Source organism: Pomacea canaliculata, linkage group LG13 (assembly GCF_003073045.1).
Source record: "Pomacea canaliculata isolate SZHN2017 linkage group LG13, ASM307304v1, whole genome shotgun sequence".
NCBI lineage: Eukaryota > Metazoa > Mollusca > Gastropoda > Architaenioglossa > Ampullariidae > Pomacea > Pomacea canaliculata.
This window is the reverse complement of record NC_037602.1, coordinates 11,925,588-11,941,129: the sequence shown is the minus strand read 5'-3', so window position 1 is coordinate 11,941,129 and position 15,542 is coordinate 11,925,588. Positions and strand designations below refer to the sequence as shown.

At 40.0% G+C, this 15,542-nt stretch overlaps 2 protein-coding genes across 4 annotated transcripts in view; both read right to left on the bottom strand.

Moving 5' to 3' along the window:
* The window catches only part of LOC112554212 (probable G-protein coupled receptor 139), a 38,929-nt gene that overhangs the window by 12,881 nt on the left and 10,506 nt on the right, over positions 1-15,542 (bottom strand). The window contains exons 1-3 of one of the 3 annotated variants that reach the window (XM_025221879.1): positions 7,560-7,607; positions 4,786-5,275; positions 4,048-4,298 (exon numbers count right to left, since the gene is read on the bottom strand). In XM_025221879.1, coding sequence (XP_025077664.1) covers positions 4,048-4,298; positions 4,786-5,130 — 596 coding nt within the window. In that variant the 5' untranslated portion in view covers positions 5,131-5,275; positions 7,560-7,607. Of the gene's footprint in view, positions 1-4,047; positions 4,299-4,785; positions 5,276-7,518; positions 7,608-15,542 lie in introns of those variants that run through there. The other 2 variants (XM_025221880.1, XM_025221878.1) reach the window with 2 other exon arrangements.
* LOC112554211 (FMRFamide receptor-like) overlaps positions 11,151-15,542 on the bottom strand; it is a 10,346-nt gene continuing 5,954 nt past the window's right edge. Inside the window, exons 4-6 of the mRNA XM_025221873.1 lie at positions 14,320-14,553; positions 12,288-12,477; positions 11,151-11,840 (exon numbers count right to left, since the gene is read on the bottom strand). Coding sequence (XP_025077658.1) covers positions 11,836-11,840; positions 12,288-12,477; positions 14,320-14,553 — 429 coding nt within the window. The 3' untranslated portion in view covers positions 11,151-11,835. The remainder of the gene's footprint in view (positions 11,841-12,287; positions 12,478-14,319; positions 14,554-15,542) is intronic.

Genomic DNA, 15,542 nt, shown 5'->3' with positions numbered 1-15,542 from the left:
TGGAAGAATGTCCAGGTTCTCTGAACACTGAGAAATATTTCGCTTTCCTTGAATATGTTAATTGTTTTGGTCTTGAGAAACTATCCTGTTTCTCTGGATCAAGAACACTATTATTTCTTGAACACTTCCATGTTCCGGCTGTGACATCATCAAGCGCTGTTGAGGACACTGTCTGTGCTTCCCTTGATTTAACCCCCTCGCCAGTTTGCTCTGCTTCCAACTTGAGCTGTGGCTGTTGTAGCCACGGTTGTTGTAGCTGTCGTCTACCACTGTTCTCTCACACCATGTAAACGCCCTGTAGTACGACCGTTTCTATGGACGGTCGCCGCTCTCTCAGCAACCACCACCAGAAGGGAGCAGCCCGACGCTCCGACCGTGTCTTTTGTTTTCTCGAGGTTTGCAGAGATCGTAAAGACCCTGGTACTCTTAAGCTTGACAAATAAAAAAAAACAGAACTTGCGATAAAGAGGCTTCACAAACGTATGAGGCTCTTGTACACTGCACCATAATAGGTTTGTCATCACACGTGAGTTTAAAAAGTTTTGCATCACCACTAGCAGACCTTTAAAGTTGCTCAGCTTCCAAAAGATCCATACTAGTTTGATCCATTCACTCATTCTAGACACCAGGTAAGCTATTATACTGCGGGAAGATTCTAGATAGTAAGAAGATAGTAAGAAGTAATAAGCAAGTAGCTGGATACTGTGTCACAGACATCTTCGTCTCTGTAATGTTTACAACTAATTACAAGGCTTTGAATACACTAACCACATATAATGACAACGACTTTTTGGAGTTAAGTCATATTTATAGTTTTGTAATACTAGTAATATATCAATGTGAGTTATATAGTAATGGCACTAACTATGTTTCAGGATTGTTAGTAATATACTAACCTTGTATTCTGGCACTCTGATACGTTTGTGTTGGTGTTGCCGGTAGTCTGTATCGTTTTCGTAAAAACAAGTTTGACAATTCTTCGCGAAAGCGAGTTCCAGACAAACAGTAGAGAAGGAAGTTGATTGAGTTGTTGGTGTACATGAGCATGTTGACAATGGCCCACGCCAGTTTGAATTGTGCTGTGACCTGCACCAGAACTTGTACAACTAAATACTTAAAGTTTCTCACTGAAAAAGGAATTATTATAGTCGTTCAAATTTATAACTAATAAGAATAGTATTTAATGTTCTGATTAACTAGGTGAATTTTTGCAAATGTCACGAAGAAGGCACGAAGAAGTTCCTTGGAGACGGGGAACGAGAGAGAAAGAGAGATAGCAGCGTTTCAAAGTACAGACACAATATCTTGATCAGCTATTACAGACATTATTTATGGTCGGGTTAAGTCACACAAAATAATGTAGATAAAATATTTGTTCTAAATAAAGTGAGCAAGTGAGAAAGGGTAAATACGGAGTGTCACCTTTAACCTGTGCATAAGTATAGTTTTTTTTGAAGCAGACCTTTGTTTGACACATACTATGATTCTTAAATAACGAAGAACTAAAGTAATCACAGATGGATAAACATGCAATTTTAAAGGTCTTTTTGCAGAGCACAACTTCATAAATCGTCAATTAAAGCCAAACTTGCACGTTGTTTGCCCTTTTCACTCAGATTTGGTTGTCAAACTCAGTATTTAAAATCTGACACTCTTATCTTTTAGAAAGGTTCTGACAGATTTTTCTGCTTCATTTGCGTGGTCTCGTAATCACTTTTTCTTAATTTCTTATCGTTGAAGGTTTTAATCAACCTTTTTCATTTTCATTCTGTTGACAAGGATTCATTATTATTTCCATAGTTCATTTAGACAGAAGTATGAACAGATTAGTGTTGACAACTCTAACCAGTGCAAATAATATATTTCTTCCCCAAATCAGCAAAATCGTTGACAAAATCACTTATTATCAATATTTCACGAATGAATCTATACTTTTGCACCATTCAGCTTATTGAAGAATTACGTTGAACGTGGTTTTCACATTAATTTTCACACGCCTGCGCTATCGGGGTGTTTATTAATGTGTACTGTAAAAATACAGGAATATAGTTTTGATCATTAGTGAGACAATTATAGGTGAAAGAGGGGGCGCATCTGTACCTTTGGATCATACTGCTCCGAGGATTCGTCAAAAATAGTTGAATAATAAGGCTCCACGATGAGAAATGCGCTGATTGGCATGGTCGTTAGCAGCAGCACCAGGTTCAATGTCATTAGTGTTCCAGTCATGGAGGACACTTTTCGCGATCTGGTGTCATCTGCCTGGACACCAGGATGTGTACTGGACGCTACGGACGGAATGATACGCCGGGCCTTTCGACGGCTTTCAAATATCTGTCAGTAATCATGCATGCCTAAGGTACACAATTAGTATGCATCAGGTAAACTCTTCCAATGTGTAGAATGATGATAAAACAGCATGGGAAGACTTACGAGTGAAGCATGACGATAATGTACTAAAAACAATTAACTAATAAACCAAACAAACTAGAATATATGATAATTACTACTTAAGTTTAAATCAGTTTACCCACCTTAATACTAAGGTAAGATATATAACAGGAGAACATTCAAACCAAATGTAGAAAAGAAAACAATAAGAAACAATAAAAGGCTAAGATAAAATCCAACTAGTTTGTAAGCTTGAATAAAAAAAAAAAAATCAGAATTTTATAGTAGAATCCTGATTTTATTAACTTTCTTTCTTTAAAGTTTTAAATAGTCTTCGCTCTAAGAGTTTGCTAAATGCGATGAGCGAAATGCGCGCCGCCCTAAAAGAAAGGGCATGGTATGAACTTGTTGGCAAAGATAGGTCAGAGTACAGGAGGACTACGTGAACGTGACGAACAAGCTTACTTTGATTATGATGACCGAGTTGCACACGACGATGAGCGATAGAGGAAGGAGGGAGAAGATGCACAGGTCTATCCAGGGCCACACCATGTTGTAGAAGTGTTCGTACTTCCTTTCCTAAAGGGATGCAGTGCGGGACTGTTATCACCTGACTGACAGCACAAGTCGCAATCAGAGCGTGAGGCCACTCATTAGTAGTGATGGAGAGCGACTGCTGGCACGTGACCATAGGAGCATTTTGTGCAATGCATCTTTACACTTCGTGCTTCATAGGCAATAGGCACACTACTGTGACCGCAACACTGCATGAGACAACTTTACTGTTCACTAAGTAGTACGTCACCCAATGTTTACAACTTGAGCTGAGACGCCCTTCACTCTTGTCATGTTATTACTGTCATTTGGTCCAACAACACAAGTCACAAAATAACTCGTCACATGTAATGAAGTCATCGCAGAGTCACACGTCCCGAACATAAGGTGACTGAAGGAGACAACTCCTGACTAGTCACATTTCAATAATAGTAAGGGAGTTCATTTAAAAGTCTTCTTGCTTCAAACTGAGCCATTTGGTGGTAACAAGAGTACTATTTAAGAAGATGAAAACATGTTTCTGAAAGAGCAAGAAGCAGGGTTTAAAATATTGCAAGATGAAGTACAGATAAAATGGGGTTTTAGGTAGGAGATCGACAACCTGTGGATTTTTCAAGCCATTCTTGTGACGTTCACTTAGTAACATTTTGGTCTTCGGAGAGTGAGGTGTTGTTAACTGAGGAGCTTTGTTGTGAGGGTGTCTTCTTTCCCTGTTAGCCGTCCCCAACCCTCTAATCAATCAGACACCCATTCCGATCTGTGTTAGCGAGGGCAAGTACACTGTGCACGCCTCCTGTCTTAAGCATTAGTGTGCTAACTTCTATACAACTTTATCAATACATAAATGCAGTTCCAGATAGTACTTGTACTAGCAATATATAGCAATATCTATATATACATGCATCTACATGTTGAAATAATTTCTCTCTTTCTCTCTCTCTCACACAAACACTATATTTATTTATAAACACACACATTTTCAGTGACAATGGAGACAGTGACCTCTGCCATTCCCTTTTCATTAGAGAGGTAGACGTTTAGTGTCACACTGACATTTCATGGCTTAAGAGGCAGGAGTTGCCCAGTAGATTGTGTGAATACCTGTTGTGATCCAGTTCATTGGAGACAGTGACGATCGTCGTAGTGTACTCAATACCAAGACCATAGATAAAATGAGAGTTGATGGCCATCAGGACGACTGCGATGACAGACAGGACGACACATGAGGTCTGCTCGTTGCAATGCCGCTTGACGTCATGAGGAAGGCAAACGGAAATGAGGCGTTCACAGGTGAAGGCCACTAGGATCCAGACACTAATGTCAAGCGTGGCGTACACTATCCACGTGTGAAACTGAAAAAGTGGATATGACATGCATGTAAAGCTACATTTCAGTCGTCTCACTCGGATCTTAAATGCGTAAATTTCCTAGTAAGCATCAAAGGAATTTTCTTATGCTATCCATTACAAATCGCCCACATATGGTCCTATTTAAAAAAACAGATGCCCTTTAAATATCGAGGCATGATTTACTTAATTTACTGTTCCTACCAGTAAAGTTAAGTATTTTATGAAATATTTTTAGATGGGATTATGCTCACTCTGAAGACTGAGAGAATCTACACCGATGTCAGTGAGTTGGAGTGCACAGTATGGCCGAACTGCAACACTCTGTCATCTGGAAATTGAAGAATTTTACTGACCACAACATAGCAAGGTAGTGACCTACAGAAAGTAGAGCCTATAAAGGTAGTGAAACACTGGTTGATAAGCATACGAGTGTACAGCGTTTTAAGGTATTGGCTTGTGAACACGTCCTATTGGCAGCAAGTAGCCTCACCTTGCACGCGACAGGACTAAACTGCCGTATGTCCACCTCAATTAGGTGAAGCAGCCATTGGCGAAGGAGGCCTGTGTACAGCACCATCGTGTCGACGACGGCCAGCACGATGAGGTAGAGAGCGGCGATGGAGCGCCGCATGCTACTGCCTGAGAGGACGGCGATGGACAACGCGTTACCACACGTGCCGACTGCCAGCAGCACGGGAGGAAACACACTCCATAGCCGGTTGGTCGTCGTCGTAAGCAGCTGCACTGACTCGTCTACAGGCGCGGAAGTGACGTCATCTGCGCTTGGCCGTAACGTGGGAACTTCTGTGGACGCGTTGAGAGTGGCGTTCTCCATGACTGATTGTTTATGGAATGTAGAAGCGACTTTTCAGCTAGTGATTAGCTTCGGATAATTACTGATCGGCAACAATGCCATCTTTCTGTAAAGTTGTGAGCTTCTCAGTATGACGATCATCATGGTGGTCCCAGTCTTTGGGTCTCTAGCAAATGAGAGTTATGTTTGTTATTTTCGTCATTCATCAGTAATAATCTCTACACCAGTACCTTATTATCTTTGGCAACACGGTGTATCATATGAAAGCCATCATTAATATCAACGAATGCTTTTTAGGACTATCAAACGAGATGTTATGTTCCTAAAAGTCTAACAAGGTTACTTTTGAAGATGAAATACCCCCCCCCACCACCACCACACACTCACTGTGTGACATACAAGGAAGATGACTGAGCTTAACGGCCAAAGTCTACGAGTCGCGCGCGTTCTTATCTGTACACACCTACAGAGCCGTTGCAAAGCAAATCAAACAATGACTTCTTTTAGTGTCACGTTTGTTGTCATAAAATTCATCAAACATACGGACATGATGATTAATAATTTGGTCCATTCGTTGAATTCCCGCACGTCTCTGCGGTTTATCAAAGGAAATTTCCGAGAAAAAATGTAACAGAACGATGCCTTTATTACTATGCAACAAACTATCAAACAGAACGATCCATTAGGCAAGCGTTTACTGCAGGTGATCTTCAAAGAACTCAATTTTTGCTCATTTAAAACTAAATAAAAATTGTATTAAACATAAGAAGAAATAAAACTATTCCCTAATATTCAAAGTTTCGTTCTTACCTGAAGTAGTCAACTAATTATTCTACATTCTTTGTAACCTACTGGAATTGATGAAGGCAAATTTCACGTTATCTCACGTTAGACAGAGAGCAAAATTAGAGCGTGTGAAAAAGGATGTAAATTTTACTCCAAGAATTTCAGACTTCATATTGAAGAAAGGCGTGCCAACATATGAATCCCAGGAAACCTGCATCTGGGAAAAACCCAACAAAGAAATAAAGCACGCAGGGAATAACATCAGAGACTTCTCTCTTACATTTCTCACAACGAAAAAGCATGGGGAGACAACCATGGGACTATGCCGCAACAGAGGGGAGACAACTTCCCTAGACGGATAACCTTTTCTGAATATTACCTTCGCGGACCCAAAATCAGCAACAAATAACTCACTGGAAACATATCAATGTACCCCAATCTCCATCAGAAATCTAAAACATGTAAGTGACAGCAAACAACACCATGGAGAATGTAGGTACCCGTGCCCCCAAGTGTCCCAAACGAGAGGAGGGCTTTAAAAACGAGACCAACTAGTAGAAAGCAGTGAATATGAGAATATGCATCAACAATAATAATTTTATTTGTATATGTACCACCTGTAGCACTTCCATACTACCAGAGTAGTGAATCAGAAAGCCAACATTAAGGAAATAGAGCAATATCTAACTGACCTTATGTCATCTTTTGATAATCCATATATTTTGTTATGCAGTCACATGAATGTAAGAACAGCAAATATAAGGTATGTAATCATAGAAATGGATTATGTGAGTGAAACATCTACTAGAAAGAACATGAGAGGTGAGATGCTGTGCCATGATGTACAATCTAAGGATGTAGAGCTAAATGCTTATAGTAGACTGTTTTTAGACCTGTGTATATGCTTTGATTTAAGTATTTTGAATAGATGGTGTAATAAAGAACAGTCAGGGTCTTTTACCTTCATAGCAGCAAGGAAACAGTGTAGTAGATTATTGTATTGCTTCACTAGAATTCACCCATGTGATTATAGATTTGACCATGAGTGATAGAATAGAATCTTCACACATACATGTAGAATTTAAGATTCAGTATGACAAGAAACAATCTGAATTAAAGAAACTAGATGTGGTACAGAAGATGGTATGGAATACACAGAAAGTTGACACCTTTGTCAGCAATGTTTTATCGGAATCCTTACTCTAAGTAAGGCTACTAATATTGTGGCTTGGGATACTATTGGCGACACGCAGCTAATGATACATACAATGTTTATCTTTGGGGCACTTCTCCGACCAATCACACTTAGCTCTTCATCTTAATCTCAACTCTCGTTATCTATGAATGGGAAACTCACGGCTCTCACAGTTCTGTTCGGCAACAAAAAGTTCCAATTATATTATCTCAATTATAATCGCACCAGCAGTCGTTGAGTGCTTCACTTCCAGTTTCTAGGCGACATGAAGTCAACGGTACACCCGCCCACACACAGCTGGGTGTCTTACCTCAGGCGATCGAGGATTTGTCTAGATCTAATCCTCGATCAGAAGGGCTCTAACACAACTGCCCGTACACACAGAACAATAAACCTTGGCTAGGCAAGGTATTATTACTGACATCTACCTTTCTATCTTTAAAAACACACACACACACAACGTCCTCACATGTCCGCCAGTGCCGTCTGCTTCTCTCTATCTTTCATTAGAGTGATCTCCCTTTCCTCGCTGACACTCGCTCATCAATACATGTTATTTATCATTGTAATTAACAGACAGCGAAGGATTAAACTAACTTTAAAACATGGAAGCACGACTGATCCGTGACACGCACAATAGTGTGCAACGAGCAATATTACTACAGGAATTAACAAAAATAGGTATACAGGGTAAGTTATGGAGAATAATAAAAAGCACGTATGAAGATGTTCAAGCATGTGTCAGAAACAGAAGTCGGACGTTGTCCCATTTTTGAAAATGCTTGCTAGGTCTGTGGCTGTGTGCTCAACCGAACACTCTTTTCACTCCTCATCAATTCTCTAGCCCAAGACATATTATCACAAGGTAGACATGGGTTCTGCATTGGTACACATGGATCATCACACCAACTGCAACTTTTCCTCCTATTTTGTGGCTGATAACTTGACATTAATATCAACAACTATTATTGGACTACAAAACCAGCTTAAAGTTCTCCGTCAAGCATACCAGAAAATTTGTTTAAAGTTCAACCAAGGTAAAACAAAAAATTGTTGTCTTCCGAAAAGGTGGGCACTCATTTGCTACACAGAGAGAAGATATCGCATGCTCAAATGTTTTTCTTCTCTTCATGTCGGCGGTTTGTTGGTGTGCCAGGCCAGCTCTTTCCACAAAAGATGACAGTTGTTCGATTTAAGTTATCATCAGACACGTGACACAGAGGGCGCTACAGCTCAAACAAAGTCAATGAAATGGGAATCTGTAGATATATATATAGCACTACCCCTTGGAGGGAGAGAGATTATTAAAGATAGTTGAATCTCATGTTAAGAGAATATTGCGGGGCTGTTGAAAGAGTCTTGAAAAAATGATGCTGACTTTATGTACCGTCGACGACGGGACCTATCAGGTGGAGAGGAAGTGGTACTGTTGTCCTACTGTCAACAACAAGAATTATCAGGTAGAGAAGAAGTGGTATTAACGTCGTCCTACTGTCGACGACAGGGATTATCAGGTAGAGAAGACGTGGTACTGTTGTCCTACTGTCAACAACAAGAATTATCAGGTAGAGAAGAAGTGGCATTAACGTCGTCCTACTGTCGATGACAGGGATTATCAGGTAGAGAAGAAACGTTGCGTCCACTGAGCCGTCGCAGTCCAATGCAAGCAGGACACGAGTGCAGCAAGCGGAGCTGTAACTTCCTGTACTGCCTCATAAATGAATAAAACCCATTTCCCGTGTTAGGAACATGTAGGATCCAGCTCTCACTTTATTAGATGATTATACCTCCACATGGAAATCGTTGAGCGTGCTGGCAGATATTTGTGACAGTCGAGTTAGTGAACTCTTTAAAACCAAATAAGACCACGAGGACAATGCTCGGTTAATGTGCGTAGCGCGTGACGGTAGAGAAAGCAGCATTGCATGGCGAGACGGATGACACACCGACAAAGAACGAGAAAAAATGTTGATGGCAAACGGTGAAATAACTTCTAGCTACAGCTCTACAAGTGTCCAGCTTGGGGTTAGGTGTAGGGACAGAAGTCAGTGAGTCAGTAATCAGGTAAAATGTCACGAGGAGACAAATCACAGATGAAAACAGACGATATCGTAAACATATGTCGCCGCTAGTCACACATCACACGTAAAACAAGTCCGTGCTCATACTTACCCGTGGACGCCTCTACACACGCCTCCATGGGGCTCCAAGATGGCAATCCTGTCAGACAGGGGAAACAACTTGTAACCAGTGGCTATTCTTCATCCAGAATTCAGAGCGTTTACGTCATCAGGAGAATGTTACATCAATGTCTGAACACATCATCATAAATGACGTAGCAGCTTACAACTCCTTTATAATTGTCCCAGTATACTTTGCTCATTGATGACTTTCTTTGCTTCAAGTATTTTCTGGATGCGAGTCTGTGCATGAATGTGAGGAAGTGAAGATACAAACACATCTTAAGAACTTTGCCACTCTTTTCCCGCCACTCCCAGATTTAAGGAGGGCCGGTTGAGTAAGTCCTGCCTCAATAAATGCATGTTGATTTCCTCTGAGAAATGGATAATTTTATTTTCGCCTCTGAAAGTAAAGTAAAACATTGCTAATACTAGTAGTTTCAAATGATAACCTGTACAACTTAATTTCAAAAATACTTAGCTTTTTTTTCTTGAACCACTACGCGATTGCAGACGATGTCGTTTGTAACTGTTGACCTCTGAACACGAGGCTCAGTTTGCTGGCAACATATGTCATGACTGCAGGAGATGTAAATATTAATGTGCAGTGAAGATGTATATTGACTGTCCTTGCAAATATCTGAAATAAACCAAACACCTTACACGTTTTGGTCACTACACTAGACTACATTATCCAGTCGCGCCGAGTAGGTCGTCACTCTCCACCATCACCTCACCAACCACGTTTCGCAAAAGACTGAAAACCCATCTGTTTCTTTCAAACCAGTCTTAAACTACCAAGAAACACTTCTGTCTATATTTTTTACTTTTTCTTGTGTTTTATATATTTGTTCACTTTATTTGTTCTTCATTTGTTCTTTTTTTCTGCGCAATGAGCATTCTTCGGAATGGATACCTGCGCATTACAAATCGACATCATCATCATCATCATAGGTGTACTTGACTTTGTCTAAAGTAATGACGAAGAACGCAAGTTCCAGTGACGCTACACGCTGTCGTTCATGCATGGTGTGGCACCAGCTGAATGCCAAACACTATTGTAGACTAGGACACTTATTTACGGCAAGAATGTCAGACTTTTAATGATTCCTAATGTGTCCCATCGCCACAGAAATGAAATAGACTTGTGATGTTGTCTGCTGATTTGGGGACTGAACTTTGGGACAGAAATCAAACGATTGAAGTTCCTGCGATGTCTTTAGTGACATCTTTGGCGAGTATTTTCGAATACAAGAGAAGTTGACATTTGACAACAAAAGCTTTCCACCATTGTGTGCGTCATCAGCGGAGGACTGGTATACAGCGATTTAGCGGGCAGCCAAACTGCATTGAGAAAAGGCCATCTTTTCCTGGCTCTAGATACCATTACCACCTTAAATTAAGATCATTTGTAATTTGAATCCAAACATTTTTAGCAGGAGTATGCTGAGCATAATGGTCCTTTGGAAGAAGTTCTTGAAAACGTAGCTTTAACAAATTGAACAACCAACGGCAGTGAATAATCATGCCAGCCTACTGAAGTTGACCAGAAATATCAAACTACTGTAACAGAATATCAAGCTTTTTATAGTTAGTGTTATTGGTTATCAGACTATTTATAATTATAAAACTAGTGTAATTGAATATCACACTATCTAGCGCGCTTTCTACTAACTTGTCCTATTAACAATGTCATTTAGCTAATTCACAGTTGAATATATCCGCCAGCATTCGTATTTTTTCTCGAATAAAAGTCGACCACAAACTTCACAAGGAAACGTAAACAGCCATTGCTGAACAACAATAATTGCTCCTATGCTAGCAAGGTTTGTGGTTAAGTAAGTCTCTATTACACCTCAAACAAAGAGCAACACACGTTACAAAGCAGAAATTTTGTTTATAGGTTACTTCCGTTTTTAATTATATAGCCTGTCATAATGTCACTTAGAGTTCCTTTGCTTTGCCAAAGGTCGTACAGTGTCCAAGGTTAAAGAGCACTATGTGTGTTCTTGCCTTCAGGCTATCCTGTTTATCTGACTCCTTGATCATTGAGAAGTATCCGTTTTTTCTGTTTATTAGTATTAGTTCTGTTTTTCGCAATCTTTAGCGTGCCAAGAGCACTATCTTGTTTCTATGGATCTGGAAGAATGTCCAGGTTCTCTGAACACTGAGAAATATTTCGCTTTCCTTGAATGTGTTAGTTGTTTTGGTCTTGAGAAACTATCCTGTTTCTCTGGATCAAGAACACTATTATTTCTTGAACACTTCCATGTTCCGGCTGTGACATCATCAAGCGCTGTTGAGGACACTGTGTGCTTCCCTTGATTTAACCCCCTCGCCAGTTTGCTCTGCTTCCAACTGGAGCTGTGGCTGTTGCAGCCATGGTTGTTGTAGCTGTCGTCTACCACTGTTCTCTCGCACCATGTAAACGTCCTGTAGTACGACCGTTTCTATGGACGGTCGCCGCTCTCCCAGCAACCACCAACCAGAAGGGAGCAGCCCGACGCTTTGACCGTGTCTTTTGTTTTCTCGAGGTTTGCAGAGGTCTTAAAGACCCTGGTACTCTTAAGCTTGACAAATAAAAAAAAACAGAACTTGCGATAAAGAGGCTTCACAAACGTATGAGGCTCTTGTACACTGCACCATAATAGGTTTGTCATCACACGTGAGTTTAAAAAGTTTTGCATCACCACTAGCAGACCTTTAAAGTTGCTCAGCTTCTCAAAAGATCCATACCAGATTGATGCTTTCGCTCATTCTAGATACCAGGTAAGCTATTATACTGCGAGAAGATACTGGTGACAGTAAGAAGTAATAAGCAAGTAACTGGATACAGTGTCACAAACATCATCGTCTCTGTAATGTTTACAAGGCTTTCAATACACTAACCACATGTAATTACAACGACTTTTTGGAGTTAAGTCATATTTATAGTTTTGTAACACTAGTAATATATCAATGTGAGTTATATAGTAATGGCACTAACTATGTTTCAGGATTGTTAGTAATATACTAACCTTGTATTCTGGCACTCTGATACGTTTGTGTTGGTGTTACTGGTAGGCTGTATCGTTTTCGTAAAAACAAGTTTGACAATTCTTCGCGAAAGCGAGTTCCAGACACACAGTAGAGAAGGAAGTTGATTGAGTTGTTGGTGTACATGAGCATGTTGAAAATTGCCCACGCCAGTCTGAATTGTGCTGTGACCTGCACCAGAACTTAACACTTTGCAGATAACATAGCGCAAAAAAACATCAAACATTCTCTGTAAAAGTAAAAGAAAAAAATTAAGTTTCTCGCTGAAAAAGTAATTATTATAGTCGTTCAAATTTATAACTAATTAGAATAGCATTTAATGTCTGAATTAACTTGGTGACTTTTGTAAAACCACAAGGTAATGTCACGAAGGAGGCACGAAGAGATAGATAAGAGAGAACTCTGTACAGTGATACCTCGGTTCTCGAACATAATTCGTTCCGGGAGGACGGTCGAGAACCAAATTGTTCGAGAACCGAAGCAATGAAACCCATAGGAAATAATGGAAACTGGATTAATTCGTTCCAAGCCCCAGAAAATGCCTATTTACTGGCCTAATTTGTATATAATATGTAGAAAAACATGAGTCTCAACAAGAAATAAGAATTAAAAGTGTATTTATTAAAACAAAACAAAACAAAATAAAATGTACTGTACAGTACAGTAAATTGTGTTTCATTTACTGTACCTGTACCAAACTTTATGGCAGGAGGGAATAAATGTGGAGGGAGGAGGGGAGGGGGATGGTTATTGTTTTGAAGGGGAGTCCTCTTCAATAAAAACAGAGGGTAACTGCTCTTCGGTGTTTCTGTTCTCTGTATCTTTTGCTGAGGAGAATCAGAATCTTGCTCTGCAGTTGCTTGTCTGATTTCTTTACGAAGAATTTGTCAATTGTTTGCTGTTTTTTTCTCCTCTGCACTCACACTGATGACGCAAGCAAGGCGCGCTGGGGCCGAATGAACGCCATTCGGCTCATCTCGGACGTTCGGATGTTCGAGTTCCAAATATTTGTTCGGATTCCAAGACAAAATTTTCTCGAATTTCCTGGTCGAATACCGATTTGGTCGAAAGTCAAGGCGTTCGAGAACCGAGGTATCACTGTATATGTTTCATGCTTTCTCGTCAGTGTTTTTGCACACAGGTATGATTATAGACTAAGTATAAGTACCACAAAGAAGAAGAAAGGAATGAAAATGTAAGAATGATAACGACGACGATGAGGACGACGATAACATCTGCAACAACGATAATAACAACTACCACAACGTTGATGGAGTGGATGAAGGCAAGACAGCAGCAACGTTTGAAAGCACGGACACAATATCTTGATCATCTATTACAGACATTATTTATGGTCTGGTTAAGTCACACAAAATAATGTAGATAAAATACTTGTTTTAAATAAAGTGAGCAAGGGAGAAGGTAAATACGTCACCTTTAACCTGTGCATAAGTATAGTTTTTTGTCTTCTTTATTATCGACATCTTTGCCACGTATTTTGATGAGAGTCGAATGTATTCATGCCGTGTTAGTCACTTTTCCAAGGGTTTTTCCTTCATGTTACGATAACTGATTTTTTAGTACTAAACCTTTGTATACCATGTATAACTTCAGCTCATTGGCTGGGGTTGAGTTGAATCCACATTGCTATCTGTGGTACATCATTGAACATCGCTGCACGGAGCAGACCTTTAACACATACTATGATTCTTAAATAACGAAGAACTAAGGTAATCACAGATGGGAAAACATGCAATTTTAAAGGTCTTTTCGTAGATCACAACTTCATAAATTGTCAATTAAAGCCAAACTTGCACGTCGTTTGCCCTTTTCACTCAGATTTGGCTTTCACCATTCAGCACATTGAAGAATTACGTTAAACGTGGTTTTTAAATTAATTTCCACTTCACCTGCACTATCGGGGTGTTTATTAAAGTGTACTGAAAAAATTCATGAATATAGTTTGGATCATTAGTGAGACAGTTATAGGTGAAAGACGGGGCTGATCTATACCTTTGGATCATACTGTTCCGAGGATTCGTCAAGAACTGGTTTAAAATAAGGCGTCACGATGTTAAATGCGCTGATTGGCATGGTTGTTAGTAGCAGCACCAGGTTCAATGTCATTAGTATTGCAGTCATTGAGGATACTTGGCGCGATGTGGTGTCATCTGCCTGGACATCAGGATGTGTACTGAGCGCTACGGACGGAACGATACGCCGGGCCTTTCGACGGCTTTCACATATCTGTAAGTAAAGACATGCATAGCTCAGGTGGAAATTATGAATGCATCAGGTAAACTCTTCCAATGTGGAGAACGATCATAAAACAGCACGGGAAGACTTACGAGTGAAGCATGCACGATGATGTATTAAATAATTAATAAACCAAAAAAACTAGAATATATGATAATTACTACTTAAGTTTAAATCGGTTTACCCGCTCCATTTTCTTCATAGCGGCGACTTAATGCTAAGGTAAGATCTATAACAAGCCAAAATTGAAACCATGAAAAAGAAAACAATAGATACAATAAAGGTTAAGATAAAATCCAGCTAGTTTGTAAGCGTTAAACAAAAATAAAATAAGTATTTTATATAAGTATAATCCTGATTTTATTAGCTTTTCCCCTTCGTTAAGGTTTTAACTAGTTTTTCGCTCTAAAATTTGCTAAATCCAATGAGCAAAGCGCGCCGCTAAAAGAAGCGCATGTATGCAACTTGCTGTCAAAGACAGTCAGAGTAGAGAGGACTACGTGACGTGACGAACAAGCTTACTTGATATGCTGGAGCCGTAGTTGCAACAGACGATGAAGTCGATAGAGAAGGAGGGAGAAATGCACAGGTTATTCAGGCAATCATGCTCGGGAATTCTGTATTCCATCCCAAGGGGTGCAGTGCGGAACGTTATGCACCTGCTGAGCAACAAGTCGAATCCGTAGCGTCGAGCCCGTCCTTAGTGGTGTGGAGGCGCTGTGCATGAACCAGACGCAGCATTTGTGCAATGCATATTTACACTCGTCTGTATCACAGGCAATAGGACACTTGTTGAGCCGCAACATGCGTGCCGAGAACTTAAACTGTTCACTCGTAAGTATACGTCACCAATGTTTAAAATTGAGCTGAGATGCCCTGCACTCTTTGTCATGTTATTACTGTCATTTGTCAACACACAAGTCATAAAACTGTCACATGCATGAAGTGCAACGTAAGATGCAACACATCCGAAAATAAAA